This window comes from Ziziphus jujuba, chromosome 5 (assembly GCF_031755915.1).
Source record: "Ziziphus jujuba cultivar Dongzao chromosome 5, ASM3175591v1".
Classification (NCBI taxonomy): Eukaryota; Viridiplantae; Streptophyta; class Magnoliopsida; order Rosales; family Rhamnaceae; genus Ziziphus; species Ziziphus jujuba.
In genome coordinates this window covers 12,301,881-12,319,219 of record NC_083383.1, presented here as the reverse complement: position 1 = coordinate 12,319,219, position 17,339 = coordinate 12,301,881, and the positions used below count along the sequence as shown (strand labels likewise).

At 32.5% G+C, this 17,339-nt stretch overlaps 3 protein-coding genes across 21 annotated transcripts; 1 reads left to right on the top strand and 2 right to left on the bottom strand.

The window, feature by feature from the left end:
• Window positions 1–675: 675 nt before the first annotated feature.
• On the top strand, window positions 676–5,085 carry LOC107422696 (phosphopantothenate--cysteine ligase 2). Of its 7 annotated transcripts, none has more exons than XM_016032190.4 (10): window positions 677–892; window positions 1,351–1,498; window positions 1,638–1,761; window positions 1,841–1,885; window positions 1,985–2,070; window positions 2,307–2,359; window positions 2,473–2,532; window positions 3,227–3,328; window positions 3,974–4,093; window positions 4,634–5,085. In XM_016032190.4, exons 2-10 carry the CDS (start codon window positions 1,351–1,353, stop codon window positions 4,871–4,873), a joined length of 978 nt encoding a protein of 325 aa, XP_015887676.3. In that variant the 5' UTR covers window positions 677–892; the 3' UTR covers window positions 4,874–5,085. The 7 variants fall into 7 exon arrangements, with proteins under 7 accessions (XP_015887678.3, XP_048332583.2, XP_015887676.3 ...); XM_060816928.1 differs by having other exon boundaries at window positions 678–892; window positions 1,339–1,498; XM_016032188.4 differs by having other exon boundaries at window positions 678–892; window positions 1,326–1,498.
• A 614-nt stretch (window positions 5,086–5,699) lies between these two features.
• On the bottom strand, window positions 5,700–8,556 carry LOC107422695 (uncharacterized J domain-containing protein C4H3.01). Of its 2 annotated transcripts, XM_016032187.4 has the most exons (5): window positions 8,071–8,552; window positions 7,805–7,879; window positions 7,087–7,226; window positions 6,438–6,575; window positions 5,700–6,081 (listed from the first exon to the last, which is right to left on the bottom strand). In XM_016032187.4, exons 1-5 carry the CDS (start codon window positions 8,327–8,329, stop codon window positions 5,872–5,874), a joined length of 822 nt encoding a protein of 273 aa, XP_015887673.2. In that variant the 5' UTR covers window positions 8,330–8,552; the 3' UTR covers window positions 5,700–5,871. The 2 variants fall into 2 exon arrangements, with proteins under 2 accessions (XP_015887673.2, XP_024931830.2); XM_025076062.3 differs by lacking the exon at window positions 7,805–7,879 and having other exon boundaries at window positions 8,071–8,556.
• A 483-nt stretch (window positions 8,557–9,039) lies between these two features.
• On the bottom strand, window positions 9,040–15,107 carry LOC107422693 (transcription factor TGA3). 12 transcript variants are annotated; one of them, XM_016032186.4, is made up of 11 exons: window positions 14,917–15,107; window positions 14,523–14,586; window positions 14,299–14,374; window positions 13,606–13,767; window positions 13,454–13,525; window positions 12,867–12,926; window positions 12,698–12,775; window positions 12,534–12,597; window positions 10,856–11,127; window positions 9,844–10,071; window positions 9,040–9,532 (listed from the first exon to the last, which is right to left on the bottom strand). In XM_016032186.4, the coding sequence occupies exons 3-11, from the start codon at window positions 14,302–14,304 to the stop codon at window positions 9,380–9,382; spliced, it is 1,095 nt and encodes a 364-aa protein (XP_015887672.1). In that variant the 5' UTR covers window positions 14,305–14,374; window positions 14,523–14,586; window positions 14,917–15,107; the 3' UTR covers window positions 9,040–9,379. The 12 variants fall into 12 exon arrangements, with proteins under 12 accessions (XP_015887672.1, XP_024931824.1, XP_015887668.1 ...); XM_025076056.3 differs by having other exon boundaries at window positions 13,606–13,774; window positions 14,917–15,106; XM_016032182.4 differs by lacking the exon at window positions 14,299–14,374.
• Window positions 15,108–17,339: the final 2,232 nt, after the last annotated feature.

Genomic DNA, 17,339 nt, shown 5'->3' with positions numbered 1-17,339 from the left:
TTATTATTACTATTATAATTGTTATTATTATTTATTTTTGACATTTAGCACTCTCAATTATGCAAAGCTGCATCGTTGGTGTTTTGTTTTTTGGACTTTCCATTAAAATAATTAATAGAGTTCCCACCTGCACTGCACGTGAAGGGTAATTTGTGTCTTTTTCTTTTTTCTTTTTTTTTTTCCTCATTTCTCTTAATTATCTTAAATTAGGGATTTAGAAAATAATAATAATAATAAAACACTCAAAAATAAAAAATAAAAAAAATCCTAAGTTAAAACCCGGCTTCTTCAAAGCCAAGGCCACACATATCATATTGAGAAGGTGATTATCATTGATGGTGTCTTTGGCGACTAGATTGGTGTTTTAGAGGGTTCACTTGCTAATGTGGCTGCTTAGAGAGAATTCGTTAATGGTGAGCTTGTTGTTAAAGACGTGTAATTAAAAAAAGGCAAAAAAAGAGTTTTTAATAATAATTCCCTATGTCTTGGTAATCATGTTCAACATGTGCGGGAACACTGTTAACTATTTTTGACAGTCTAAGAAAGACCAATGGCGGCATAATTCAAGGTGCAAAATGTCAAAAATAATAATAATAATTAATTTAAGATGCGAATTGCAAATATTAATATAATTTGGTGGAACAGTAACAAAATCCCTTATTTTTATTTTAAGCTACCAAACAAGTCATGGATATCGGGCAACCTGTCTTTACGTATATATTTAAAGTCTGAAATCAAATGCTTGCCTTCAACCCTCCCAATTGAAAAGTGATTCAATAGACAAAGTGTGAAACTGGTGCTATTCTTTTTTGTTTTATTTATTTTTTTATTTTGTAAGTTTTAGAAGCGGTTTTTTACATTAACAGCAATTCTTCGCTTTCCCCTCTCTTCGGTAAGCTCCATATATATATATATATATATATATATATATATATATATTTTTTTTTTTTTTTAATTTTTTGGTAAATCGGTAAGCTCCATAGGAATTGGAGTTGCTCCATGAATTTAGTTATATTGTTGAACAAAGTAATTTCTACGTTGATAAATATGTGTTGGATTTACTGACAATTATATTTCTCTCCTTTTGGAATTCTGGGTATTTTTCTTTTCTATTTATACCCATATGATTGTTGCTTTTCTTATGTTTGTGCGGTTGATATCAATCTTAACGTTAATGGGTCTTTTTCAGTTTCCATATTCTTTGTTTTACTTGAAAATTTTATATCCATTTTGAGTCTCAATTTGGTGTTGTTTTCTATTTTGTAATTAGTTTTCTGAGTATACATTTGGCTGTCTACAGAATCGTATAATGGGCTTTTGATCAGAAATTTTGTGTAGGGGTATTTTTAGATGGATTTAGGGAATGGATTGGGAGCTACTCAAAACATGCTTGATGCAGAAATTCAATCCTTTTTCGACTCAGCTCCTCCTTTAAGGAGCAGTGGAGATGTCAGTGAAAAACTTGAGGAATTTGTCAAAAGGAATTCAATAGCGTCAGGCAAGTTCACTTTAAGTTCGCTAGATTATATACATGTTTTATCCAACTGACTAACTTTCTGTTAATTTTCTATTCCATTTATTTCTTATATAAGAAGGTTAACTGGGACTCGATTGTTTTTTAATATCTACATATATAGGAAATGGAGGAGCTAGGAGGATTGTGTGTGTGACATCCGGTGGAACCACAGTTCCTCTGGAAAAACGGTGTGTTCGCTACATAGATAACTTTAGCTCAGGCCATAGAGGAGCAGCATCCACAGAGTATGCCACATTGACTTTATCTAATATCCATTCTTAAGCATTTCAATGTAATTAAATGGACTGGCTTATATTACTCCAGGTATTTTGTGAAGGCTGGATATGCAGTGATCTTTCTATATCGGAAGTACTACCCGTTTCTATCATGTTAATCTTCTTTCACAGAGTATACATAGTAAATAGTATAAGAGAACAATTTACACATGTATGCTTAAATTTTTTTCAGAGGAACCTACCAGCCATTTTGTAGATCTCTTCCGGATGATCCTTTACTAGAATGTTTTGAGTTTACTGATGAGTCAACTGTTCAAGGTTTGTAGTACGTTGTTACCCGTAGTAAAATATTTTCTTTGTACTTATTTTGAGAAGATATATGTTTGTGGGATATGTATATGATACACTAAAATGTGAATTTACACTTCCCTTTTATTGTGTGAATTTCTTGTGGCAGCTTTCTGACTGCATTACCGTGTCAAATTCACATGATAAATGTCTTACAAACCCTTGATGGCTAACATTTAGATGACTAAATTTCATTTTTACTTCAGTGCGCCATTCACATTCTGAAGCAGTGAGGAGAGCCATCACCGAGCATCGTGCTGTACGGATCACTCATATCTGTGGCTTGAGTTAATTATTTTGACTTTTGGCACTTGATTATAATTCAATGGCAGAGGCAATACAATGTGTCTTTGGGGTTTCATTCTATTGCAGGCAGTAGAAGAAGGCCTTTTGTTGAAATTATCCTTTACAACCATCTTTGAGTATCTTCAGGTTAGCTTCAGTTGATTATTAATTGCATTATCCCAACTCTCATGTTGTGTAGCTCTTATATATATATATATATTCATACACCAATAATATTATCTTTTTAAGCTTTTTAAGTCATGTGAAAATTCTTTACATGTTGACAACCATGTAGGTCATCCTCTTCTATTCTATTTCTCTTTATACTTGTAGACGGTTAAGTGATTTTCCTCTTGGATAGTTAATAGCTTCAATCATGCAGGTCAACTACCATAAACATGCATCCGAGATGCAATATTAATAGGTGCTGATGTATTGCCCTCAATTGAACAAAAGAAAAAAATAAACCACACATTTTGGTTGTGGCATTTGTTCTGGCACCGGTTTCTGTCAGAGTGTCCAGACTATTATAATTTGGACTAGTTATTTTTTAAGAACTTTGACATTAGAGTCATTCTTCTTTATGCACTCATTTATAGGTCATCTAAGTTGCTTCATTACGGTGGAGATGCCTTATATGCTTCTACTTTTTTTCCCTTATATAATTTTACCCTTTTTCTTTTTTGAACTGATGTGATTAAGTGCCCATCCAGTGTTCATTACTTTATATTTCTTTTTGCTGGCAAGTTTAGGCTCATCTTCTTGCTACTTTAAGTGTCTGGTACCTTTGAAGTTTGACAGTATCATATGCATCTTTTTGTGGTCTTCATTTGTGAGCCAGATGTTGCAGATGATATCACTATCATTGAGGAGTGTTGGGCCACATGCAATGTTTTATCTTGCAGCTGCTGTTTCTGACTTTTATGTTCCTTGGAAAAGCATGGTAATTGTTAAATATATAGAAAATCTCTAAGCTAACAATTGCTAAGGAATATTGAAAATCTCTAAACTTGTTGAAGGTTTGATTTGGAACTTGAAAGTTCGATGGTATGTTGCTTTTAAGGAAAATGGAAAGAAAAAATAAGTTTTTGTTCCATATTCATCCCATATCATGCATCACTTTCTTCACAATCACCATTACACATCAAAGAGTAGTTATGGATTACTTTCTCTAATTTCATTTAGTTGACATAAATGCAATCTAGCTCCACAACCAGTGATGGTAGAAAAAGAAATTTAATGTTCAAAACAATTTTTCCTGACTGGTCCAACTTCGAGGAAGTTGACTGTTTTTGATGTTAAGCTGCATTTCAGAAGATGTATTTTGCATCTCTCATGTTTATCATATTTTTATTACAAATGCAGAAAACATTAGATGATTTTTGGGAAATGTGAAGCAATGCAGGCATTGCATACTGTGACATTTACTTTATTAGAGGAATCCTAGGCGAGGAAAACTGAATATGCTTCCAATATGTCAACTGCACATGAAGAAATATGACACACAATCACCAACGACAATGCCAAAACGTATGGCAATTTGCATCCACGTAGGTCTCTTTCTTCATTTATGATTTTAACTTTGCAGGCAGAACACAAAATTCAATCATCATCTGGCCCCTTGGACATGCAACTGAATCAGGTGCCTAAGATGCTGTTGGTACTGAGGAAAGACTGGACACCAATGGCTTTCTGCGTATCATTCAAGGTAGATACTTTACCAACATTAGTTGTAATTTTTTGATAATGCCTATAAAAAGTTTATTTGTTGACAACTACAGTATCTGCCTGCACTAAAAACGTTGACATATTTTTTGTAGAGGAAAAATTGGTATTTTAGATCTCAGATCATTTAGAGAATCTTCACATATTTTCTTGGATTATAGAAGTATATAATAATGCGGTTCAGAATTGTCCAGAAGTATAGTGCAAACTGTGGGTGACTTCAATATTGTTCTGTTGGGGACATACGCTTGTAACAAATCTAGTTCATATAGTTTCTATTTTCATAATCTCAGCGATTGTTTAGAGTTAAAAAGGTAGGGCTAGGTTTGTCGCAAAGTTGAGGACTTCTGCATCTTCCCTCGCATGGAAGATGCAACTTTACACGTGCCTCCAGATAGTGTCAACCTTAAATTTCAAAAATCAAAATCTTGACTTGGTCACCACACTAAAAGAGAACCGAAAAATTAAAACAATATCTTTAGTGTTCTCTAGAACTGAGTGTTTTGTCTGCCTGATGGAACAGCTAGAGACAGACAAACATATTCTTTTGGAGAAGGCCGATGCAGCTCTTAAAAAGTACAAGATGCATATGGTTATTGCAAATGAGCTTTCGATCCGCAAAGAGGAGGTTGTAGCTGTGACAAGTAATGAAAGGATCTCAGTTCACCGAAACAAGAGTTTGGGTGTTGATGATGTGGAAGATCCCCTGATTAAACTTCTTGTAGAAAGACATTCATCTTATATCAAGAGTTTTGATCCATGACATTGAAAGTCTAAGATGTTAGAACACACAATTTCCTACTTAGTCTAAACTTGTCCTTGACTAGAGGGGATGCCAACAATTACTACAAAAAATCTTCGCAATTGTAAGAGCTTTTTTTTTTTCAGTCCTTAATTCCATCTCTAGTAGTTTCTCTGCTATGACAGAAAAACAATTATAAGCATAATAAAGCAACCGAAGTGCTTATAAACTCTTTCTCTCTCTCTCTCTCTCTCTCCCCACTTTGCTAATATCTGTGTTTCCTGATTCGAAAGAAAATGTGAACTTACTAGCTATAAACGTTTAGTTTCTATTTATGCACTACTATTAGAACATCATAAAGAATACATTTTTTTTTAATCACAAGTATGAGCAATCACAGGAAGGAAGATGATTTTTCTGTTAAAATCAATACATGGGCTCTTTTGTTTAGAATATTATCTGAGAGGTGCCTAAGGAAGATGATTCCACCTACAAAAAATTGTCCCTATTCAATGCCTCCTTTTTAAGATTTAAGTGCAGTAAATCTGGCAAGATTGAGATCGTCGATGCCCAACTGGAGTTTGCATACAGCATCTCCACCAGCTTCAAGATCTTTCACTAAAATTTTTATCAATTTCGATTCAACTAATTAGGAACGGCTTATGAATTGACTTTGTAACTTTAACAGTTTATTTCAGAAAGAAAAGTTCACAAGGAACATGCCAAATCAATATGAAATATTTTCCCAGCCTCAGATTATAAAATGACTTGATTCCCAAGTCATGAAACGATAACTGCCTTTTAAGAGGGGGGGGAGAAGAGAGAGAGAGAGAGAGAGAGAGAGAGAGACTGAAAGAGAGAACTTGCATTGGTAAAAGACTTTTCTACTTGTGGTTTTCTTTGAATTATAAAGAAATAATATATACAGTTTCTTCTCCTTTTTTGTACAATAAAATATGCATAGGAGCGTTACCAACAGAAAATCTAATAATATGTGGGAAGTCAATGTAGAACATTGTCTACCTTGCTTCTTCCTCATCTGTGTCAAGCTCAAGACCCTCTGCAGCTAAAAGCTGCCTAATCATCTTTCTTTTCTCTTCCTCTGCCTTCTTGCGGAGCAAGTCCCTTTTCTTCAACACAAGTGTATGCCGCTTAAGGGTACTGGAGAAATATTCTGCCGATGCCTTTCTTTCTTTAGCCAGGATTCTCTTCTCTTCTTCAGGATCAACCTGGAATATAACAAAAAGTTAAATCTTAGGATGGTGAGAGTGGCTTAGTTTGGTAAAATGTGTGACATAAGAAAGTCAATCTCATTGACACTACCAGCATGTATGGTTGATGTGAAGTATTTAGGTGCTACATTTATCTATCAGAAATTGTTGTAATATGTTGAACTACCTAAGTACCACTGCAGCCAACTAGTCCAAGACTATGCCAATAAAGAAGAAGTTGCAATAACCATGAAAAATTAAGACATTATAACAATGGCACAAACAGAATATAAAAAGGTAATTGACCTTTGAGAGTATAAATAATATTGAGATCTTAGGCTGCTAGTTCAACGCAGAAAAGAATGATTCAATACCTTTGAACGAGAAAGACGACGTGCACGAAGATTCATCTCTCGTTGCTGCTGCTCAGCCCAAGCTGCTATAGCCATATCACCTCGTTGATCAAATGCTTTCCGCTTCTTAATAAGCCACTCCATCCATGCTTGAGATGCCTGACATAATGGTGCATTTACTAATTACTACAGTCACGAACACATGAATTTCATATGTAAAACTAGAAAAAAAAAAAGCCTTATCATTACTGGATACGTCATTCTAATAGAATTTTACCAACTTTCCTTTTTTTTTTTTTTTAAATAATAATAATAATAATTTTTCAGACTGAAGTGATAAAAAAAAGGTCTCCATTCAAAGTTCTTAGGCACTTTTCATGGTTGTCTTACTATGATGGAAAAAATAGTCTAGTACATTTTTTTCCCTTGGCTGTTTTTGATACTCACATATAGTGTCCTAGAAATTCCCATACTAGCTGGAAAGTGATCATTTACAATGCTTGTTTAAACTTGAACACTATATGTGACTAGTGCCTTACATATTCAAATTTATATAGTTGCATAAAAAATTCTTGAGCAATAAGCTATCAACTGAAAAATAATTAACACATAGGTCTCATTACAAACTAACAGCCTGATACAGTAATTAAAATACTAATGAATATCTTACCTTCATAGGGTTGACTCGGTTATCCTTATCATATTGCATCCTTTTCTCTTCATCTATGAGCAACTCATAAGCAGCTTGAATTTTAATAAATCTAGCTTCAGCTGTTTCCCCCTCCTCGAGAGTCCCTCTACCGTTATACACTTGAAATAGGAAACAACCAATTCAGATAAAAAGATAACTGGGGGAAATATTAATATGCGACAGTAAATAGCAACTCAAGTTTTGCAAAGACCAAGACTAAAACAAACGGGTGGGAGGGAAAACAAAGAAAAGCTTCATGATTGTGCTCCAAAAATTCCCCAAATCTAAACTTGTCAAAAAAAAGTTTTAGATAGTATCTGATGGTTAAAGCATTTTCAGGTCCAAAGAAAAAAAAGGATCACAGAAGTATTTTGAGCTTCCTATTGCAGCTTTCTATCACCAACGACAGTATTCCCACATTAATGTAGAGAATTTTAGCAAGCAACATCATAGGGTACACAAAGAAGTTCCCCATTACCCCAAAAAAAAAACCACAACCAATCATTAGAGAATAATTTTATAAGGCGCAATGAGATCAAATTGGCTCTAGATATATAATTCATTTGACTGCAGAAATAATTATTAAATTTTCAAGAAACAAAAGATTACCATTTCAAATGAATGTTAGCTACCTGTGCGCCATATAACCATGGAACATTTAATTCTCATAAAAAATATTTAAGATAAAAGGGCAAACCATCAGGATGGTAAAATTTGGCCAAGCGTCTGTATGCAATCTTTATTTCTTCTTCATTAGCATCCCTTTCCAATTCTGTGCATATAGTATTAAACATTAATTAAAATTATATGTAGGCAAATATCTATATATACACATATATATATACATCAAACGTAACATTTAGGGAAAAAAAAAAAAGAAAAAAAAAGGGTTAAAATTCAATTCGAAACCAGAATCTAAACAAGTTTGAATCTTCAACGGTTAAAAGTAAATAAATAGGATACCAAGGGTTTCGTAAGGTGATTTCTGATCGGTCCAATTGGATGCCCTAACCAAAGTCCTTCTCTGATTGACACGAAACCAAGATTCAGTCCCTTTAGAACCCAGCGAATCGAATCGATGAGAAAAAAAAGGCAGCGGAGGCAACCGAGATTTGTAGTCAGATTTCCGAAATGAAACCCTAGAATAAGCTTGGTTTCTGCAACATATCAACGATGATAAGAACACTGTGTGGGGCCTACAGATACTTCTCAGATTGCTCATCTCTCTCTCTCTCTCTGATTCCTCAGCTCCAAACGTTTAAACCTAGCAGGCTCCGAAAAATTAATTTCAGAAACCAAAAAAATTTTAAAAAAAACCTTGCTTTTTAGGGGCTATTGGCTATGGCTTTAGCTTCTTGAATTTGAAGACGTCAAGGAAGCGAAAAGATTATTTTTCAGAATCTAACTGAATCTCAGTTTTTTTATTTTTTTTATTTTTATTTTTTATTTTTAAATAATTAATTTTTCTGTCTCTTATTATTATGATTTGTGTTTTTTTCTGGAATTATATTATTTTATCCAATTTACTGGGAAATATTCGTGGACGGTCGGCTTCCTCTTGCTTGACAGTTGGGACTTCCCCGCCAAATCATTAAAAATAAATAAATAAATAAATTGTAAAGAAGTAATTTCATTTATTTTTATTTTTTTTTGGCCTTTTCCATTTGTCTGAATCCGTTTTCAAAAATTTTGAGTTTCAAACATTTTACTCTTTCGTTTTACGACAAAACAACATTGTCTTTTTTTATTTTTTATTTTTAGCAAACCACAAACAATATTACTTTTTCTTTAAGAGAAATAATATAATTTCATTGATTTTGTATGCTTAGTAATATATTTTATTTAATTCTCTTGCACCTTGTGTTTAAGATGTGTTGTCAAGTTCATCGTGAAAACCGAAAACAAGAAACAAAAAAACATTAGTAGAAAATATTTTTGGAATCAAAAGAAATTATAAGTATAAATGCTTAAGATTGATATAATTTATCTTAAACTACTTTACAAGGTAAACAGCACTAACCCATTAAACATAATCTCTGGCATTTGAAACTAAACCTACCCAACAAGAATTTTTTTTTTTTGGTAATTGAAATTTGCATTGCTCAACAAAAAGGCCCCAACAAGCTACCATGGAACATGTAACCTATATCAACTTAAATATCTTACGTTTTTTTCTTCATAATACACAGATATTTAAGCATCACAATATCTTCCCAAGCTTCGAGAAATTGCTTTAGAAATTTTCTGCAGATGAAAGTGGTTATATGATTTATCAGACCGGTTCACAAGGACGAGCTGCCCATAGCGAACTTAAGGCACGAAGACGGCGAAAATACTCCCCTAAAGCAAGCAGGCCTCGAGCGGCTTGGTGAGTCGTTAGGATGGAGGACATTCGCCGAAGCGTTTGTTCTCGAAGGTGATCTGCCTGTTTTGAAGGAAAGCAACAGCGGCAAATGATAGTTATAGACTCATGGTAAAGCTCTAGATGACATGTATGCTAGAAATTCTTAATCCTATTCAAATGGTTAAACATCACTTAAGTGCGGAATTATCTTTGTTTTTTGGCTCTTAAAACCATATTCAAAAAATGCATTCTTCTAGACAACCCTAGTTCATCTTCATTGAGAGAATGTTGGGATGTAAAAAGTCCTTTAGCAGTTGACTGCTTTAGAATCTAAACATATTGCTAGTTTTGTGAATAAACTTGGATGTTAAAATGGCACATTGCTCATTTACCTGACTTACAAAACTCTCTAGTTCATCCAACTTCTCAACTGCAGCAGCCATCTGAGATCCGTAAGTATCCCCACTCATTGGATCAGCAGCCATGGTGTGGGCGAGAGACTGCTGAAGTTTATCTATTCCCTGTGAGAGAGCATCCTCAGCCTGCTGAGATGAATGTTGAAGGTTACCAACATCCAGAACTTGCTGATCAGTCAACGGCTCAATTTGAGGCAAGAGAACCTGTGTGAAGGGTTAGGTGACTTCACAATTAACAGCTTTAAGGATGCAATACTTCTTGAAAATTACAATGATCTAGGTGTAATTCATTCAATTTAAAAGTGATGGTGCACCAAAAAAAAAAAAAAAAAAAAAAAAAAAAAAAAGGGTTTTAGTGAGAATAAATCAGCTTGGCTACATCATCAAATGGAGAAAGAATAATTTTCTTTGCTACGAAGATGAAGGAAGCAATGTTATATGTCTGACAGAGAAGATACACAGACACCGATGCATGTAATTATACATGTATATTCATAAATCTGTACACATTCTTTATGTACAAAGGATCATGCTGCAACAAATAATATGAGAAGATTATTTTACATGAGCGCTAACAATACTACTTATTTTCCAGCCATTTCCTCACTTATGTAGAATTTACATTTGACGCTGCTTTAGGATCTAGTTTCGGATTGTTATCCTTATCTATTATGTCTTAGTCTATCTAATTATCAGGGATAAGATATTGTTTAAATCATTTTATTTAGTCAGTCATCGCACAATTTACTTGTGTTAGCATAATATTTTAAAAATTTCTGAGAAGGGAAGGCCTAAATGACCAATTAGATATTAGTCTATGCATGCATGTCTCTTAAGAAATTGAAACGAGTACAAAATTGACAAGTGGCAAGAAAAAGAGATATTCCTATGGGAATGCATTTCAGTTATTCGAAAAATAGGGTTCAGCACCAACACCAAACATAAATATTAAAATCTTCAAAGACAGTTTAATGGAAGTAAGCATTACAGTCAGAAGCTCAGATGGGCGGAATCCTCCGATCCAGAGGAAGAAGCGTTCTGCTGATGTTCTCCATATGCCAGATACTAAATAGAAGACATCGGCCTTAGCGGCATCTGCTTTCATGCGGAAAAGACTATAATAATGGTTCAAGGCACTTTCCACTAGCATACGAAGTTGTATATCAGCTGCATGAGCTTGCAGAGCATTTCTAAGTTCACAATTCTGTTTGTGTTGCTCTTCAACCCAGTGCCCGTATTCCATCTCAAATGCCATAATCCCTACAAAATGCATGGTTGGAGTTTCAAGGAAAATAATAGCATAGAAGTCCATATATTATTCCATTTAGAAAAAGTGTGGCTGAAGCAAGATTATAAAAATAAAGAAATACCACTGAGTAGAAAACATAATATCGAGAAAGAAATACATAATTTATAGGAACTGAAAATTATTTTAGGTACTAGGTATTTTCTTTCTAGAAACTAATTATATGCATATAATTTGAGCTCTATACATGTATGAATGTATCTACGTATAACTGAATATAAACTAATGGACCACGTTGGTAGGTCTTGGATTGCAGATCAATCTCAACAGACAAATTCTAGGACCAGTTGAGGCACAAGAATTAGAACTTCCCATAGGTAACTGCTGACCGGAAAGTATACGACTGAGGTTAGCACAACAGTGACCAAACCATCAAGCACAAGCTCATAGTTAATGGAGTATAGATCAATTGATACATGGGGAGAAGATAATAAAACAGAGGAAAAGATCTAGCACCTTCTGCTTCAAAATAATGGATACGGTAAAAATATTACACTTTTCTATTAACACGCAATGAACATATAAAAAAATATAAAGAAAATATGAAGGACTAATCTTGCCAGTGGGTCTCAAAATTTACTCCTGTTGTCAATGAAAACAAGATAGTACCCTAAGGAAAGACATTAGCTGGGTAACTGAATGTGGAAAAATTCCAGCTTCCAGCCAGACAGCATGCTCATCTTGAATATTGAGGTATCTAACCTTATAATATTGAACGAGAAAATGGTAATTTTCTTTTCTGAACTACCACAGATAAGCATGGATTCATCTACAATTTGTTAAAAGTTTTGCACTGTAGTTATGAATGGTATTGTAAGGAATCTAACTCCTTAACTCATTCTCCCACACCCCTCACCCCTCATCCAAAGACACATCACCAGGATGGTGTAAAGACCAAAAAAGATGGATATCTTACAAATGATTGACAACTAGAGGAAAAATGTGCATACAAACACTTTGAAATAATCTAACTGGAAAGTGTTGGCAATATACAAGAACCAGATGATTAATAAGATATCAGAGCACCACACGTCCATAGTGAGTGAGAATTAGTTAATAGAGAAGAAACTAGGTCGATATTTGAATATCACCCCTTTGCGAAATTTACTTATAAACACACTTTCTGACATATTCAATACAGACAGTCCAGCATTTCTACAATACTATCACCTATTTCAGCCATTAAATGCAGCTCTTGAGTTAAAAACTCCTTGTCTTAGCTTTACATTGTTTATTAATGCAAACACAGCAAACATAATACACAGTCTGCAGTTTAGATTCTTGCATCATGACTAGCGGGATATCTACAGGACAAGGCAAATAATGCAATATTCACTGCCAGAACTTAAGAGTTACAAACCTGAGTTCACAGTTCCAGAAAATCCTACGTGACTAGTACCTAATGGACTGCCTACATACAAACCCTGCAATCAGGCAGCCACTGGTCTATTAGATAGATGTTACATGTATGGAAACATATTTTTCAATAGTAAGAAAAGCTGAGAAAGGTAATTTTCACCTTACCTGCTTCCTAGATCTCTCAAGTTCCTGCTCCAATTGTGCCAACTTCAAACGACTTGTTTCTAGTTGTTGAACATAAGCCTATAGTAGAATGTAATACAATCATTCAATTAACTTGACAGGTCTAACAATGAATAAATCAATGTATAATTCTATCTGAATGCATATTTACCTTTTTCCGCAGACGACTTTTCCTTGCAGCTTCACGATTTTGTGCAAGTCTTCTTTGTGCCTGTACATTGACATCATGCGTTTCCATAACCAAATTTAAGAATATAGTGGATAAATTGCAAAGTAAATAACATAATATTCTTGAAAATCTGTTATTAGCCACACCCAGCTTAATTCAGATAATTAAATGCCAAGCATGAAGAAGTTGAAGCAGACATCGGAAAGATGCAGCTGCATTTGACAAAGCCAGTGCAAACATATAATGTAGGCGCAAAAATATTTTTCAAATGAAAACCAGTGATAAAGGGTAAATATTTCTTTTGATATGTAATTTTACAGCATAAATGCAAGCATGCCAAATGCCCTTTTAGTTTAACGATAAACAGTTCTATTTATAGTTGATGACTTGATTCATGGATAGAATCAATAGTTTAGATTGAAAAAAAGAAGACAAAGATATGAATAATTAACAGAAAGATAACATAAAAACGTTGCCATGGTAAGGCTAATAATGGGCTCTGTTTCTGTGTGTGCATGTGAGGGGGGAGAGAGAGAGTGAGAGAGAGAGAGAGGGCATTAGCATATCACCTTATCAGAAGATTTATTTCCTTCTTCATCATTTCCAGAAGGTTGCACAGATTCATGAGAAACCAATTCGAACTAGAGAAGTTAAAAAAGAAAATTAGTCAGAGTCCAGCAATCAGACATGTGACTTGAGAAAATTAAAGACCATCTTTTACCTTATTTTCTAGCTTAGCATCCACCTCTCCAATTGTTGAAGCACCTGTATATGAGAGATTATCACCTCCAAACGTGTCTTTCCACATGGAAACCTGTCGGAATGGTTCATATATCCCCATCTGTCTTGAGGTGGCAAACTGAGTCGATGAAGAGCTCATATTCTATCAACTAAATAATCAAATAACTAAATAACTAAATGAATACATAAATAAAAAGTAAATAAATGAGGATCAAGTGTTTTACTATTTTGCAATATTTAAGTAAGAATACAAGGAATTTCTATTGAAATTAAAACAAGAAGTTGATCATTTGTGATGGATGATGAGAAAAATGATGCTTTGCAACAATCCTCATGGTAGACTTAGGATTAAAACAAACTATAATTGCAATCGCCCTGGCTAAAAAATCAGTAGTTTGTCATCGTTTGCCCAATGAATAACAGCTTAACCATTATACTTTGAATAACAAAACCCATATTAAGTTGGGTTCAGTTGTCTAAAAACTTTTAACCATTTTTTATGTCAAATTCTCTTGGCCTTCCTTAGCTGATATAATTATTATTCAGCCCAATCACCCAAAAAAAAAAAAAAAAAAAATCCTTTTTTGGAAAAAGAGTAATAACGAAACCATTAACTTGATGCTAGTAAGAAAAATTCGTAGATTGAACCCAATACAAACTTCCAAAGTATTACCTCCATTTTTTTGTCTTTTTCAAAGTTAAAAATCTTCAAAATCCAGAAACACAGACTCGCCAGAAAATGAACTACCCTGAGGCAGAATAACCCAAAAAGAAATGACTAAAAGCTCAGTGAAGAGTACCAAACTACAAATGGTTTGGAACAAAGCGAGGAGAAGAGACAGGACAAGTTTAAGTACAAAAAGAACACGCAACACTATAAGAAATACTATTTATTACCTCTCACAACATGCTTTAGTGGACCGGTTTCCCGAACTCACAGCCAATAAAATCGCTAATTTCACTATCATAAAAGAGAGCTTAATCAGTCCTTAATTAAAAATATTAAAAGGCGCGAACAAAGACAACCCCTCTTTGTTTGGTTGCTAAGAAAATGGGGGAAAGAGCTGAAAAAAAAAAAAAAAATGTTGAGCCAAACTAGTCTTTTCTTTCGGCTCCGTTAAAAATAAAATAAGTCACTTTCTACATAATAAGCATGAAGCTTCAAAACTTTGAAATTGAAAAATCTTCGTCCATATATTTCCTTCACTTTCTCGGCAACAAAACAGAGCTGAGAAGTGAGAAGACACACATATATACTGAACTGAATAAGAAGGCACAGTGGAAGACCAACCTTGTGATCAACTACGAACACCAATCAAAAAAAGAACAAAATAGAAAGAATGGGAAATTTTTGTTTGGCAGTGGAATCTGAAAACCTAAAAAAAGAAAAATTCCACTGAGCCCCCTCAAAATTTTTTTGGTTGGTTTCAAAAAACCCAAATAATTGTCAGGGAATGACAATGAGGGGATTTTAAGCAAACTGAAAAACGAAGAAAAAAACAAAAGCTCCATTAAATAATTCACTTCCTTTTTCGAAAGCGCTACAGTAATCCGTTTGCGTCGCCATCGTCCCCCCACTGACAACTGACTGATATTACCACTTCTTTTAAAATTTTTATTTTTCAATTTTTCAATTTTTTTTATTTTTTTTCCATAAAATTAAAAATTAAAATTTTAAAAATAAAATTATGTATTGTATGGATCATGGGTGACGTCATTTTCCAACATTGGCGGACGTAAAACGAACGGACGGTCAAGGATGGTTGTTTTTCTCACCGGAGAGAAAACTGACAATTTGATAATTATTACGTGGCGAGTGCCGGTTGCTAGGTGACCTCTGGGACTGGGATCTATGGGTTTCAGTTTTGTCGTTTTCTTTTCGTTCGGCTAATTGCTGCTTGATACACTTTTCTGTCCTTTTCTTTTCTTCTCTTCTTTACTTCTTTTTTATTTTTTTTATTTTTTTTATTTTTTCTTTAGTAAATACAGTTAGGCCCTTTGAATTTATGGGTGACAATTGGTAGGATCGTATGGTACGGTGTTGAAGTTTAATTTGTTTATTAATTATATTAAAATTGTTTAATTTAAATATAATTTGTTTATTAACCATGTTAAAAAATTTTAACTCGGACATGGTATATTTAATAAATAAATAATCTAATAGATTCGTATAATTTATTTATTAAATAGATTAATTATATCAACACAATTTATTTATATAAAATTGATTCTATTTGTATGAAACTTATCTATTTATATAAAATTAGTTTATTTATATAAATTAATTTATTTATACAAAATTGATCGATTTATACGAAATTAATCTATTTATATAAAATTTATCCAATTAAATAAATTAATTTGTCTAAATTAATTATTTTATATAAAATAAAAATAATTTTATTATTAATTTAATTCTAAATTAAAATATATATATAAAATCATATAATTATAATTATAAATTTACACTGGTATAACGTATAATATGATAATATAACAATATCATCTAATAGTTATATATATATATATATATAGAATCATTCTATGGTCAAAACGCAACTATTACGGATCAAGGAAAAAAATGATATTTTTTTTTCTTATACAGATAGAGAAAAAATGACGTTAAAAAATATTACCTTTTCCTTTAGTTTGCATAAGGACCGTTTTAACCATAGAATTATCCTATATACATAATAAATCTAATACTTATTCTCTAAGTTTGTAATTTAGTAATAAAAAAGTATTAGATAAAATTTATTATTTAATATATTAAAGTTCTAATTTAAATAGATTATAATAGTGTGGGGTTGAATTGACACTTTAATTAACATGTTTAATTAAACAGATCAGTTTAGATCAATTTTGAATTAAGCGGATCAATCCCAAATTGACATATTTAATTAAACAGGTTAATTTAGATCAATTTCTAATTAAACAGGTCAATTCAAAATTGATACATTTAATTTAAAAGTGTTAACCCAAATTTGATCCGAATCTATTTATAATAAATCTAAACCTGCTGATTTTGTGTTGTTTTTAAATCGTGTTACTGTATCATGATATAAATTGCCACATTTATTTGAACTATAATAATTTTTCCACTTTACCATTTAAATTTCAAAAAATATCATATTTACATCTAAATTATTATTTTTATGTCATTTTAGTTTAATTATGTATTTTTGATAGATAAATTTTATAAAACTAATTATATACAACTAATATAACTCTATTGGAATACAATTTTATTTTAATTTATTTCATGTTTAACTTATGTTTACAGTCTAATTTTGTTAAGTTTACTAGAAAAAATTGAAGAATTGCACCAAAATGGTATAAGAACAATAATTCAAGCGCAATATGACGGCTTTTTTTAGTTTAGATGGTGAATTATGAAAAATATATTAGCTTAAGAGGACAAAATGTACTTTAACTCTTTTTTTTTTTTCACAAGATTTTTTTCTTTAATATTTGTGTAAGGACAATAACACAGATATCAATTTTTTTTTACTAAAATTTTATAATAAATTTGTATAAAACGGAGTTCTCCACTTCATATTGAAACAAGGATATGATAAGTTTGATTATTTAAAATCTCTAAATTTTATATATTTACTGTGGACATATAACAATTTTATATAACTAAGTTTATTTATTTTCAAATTAAAAAATTGAGGATATAACACCATTGCATATAATAATATAAGGAAATTC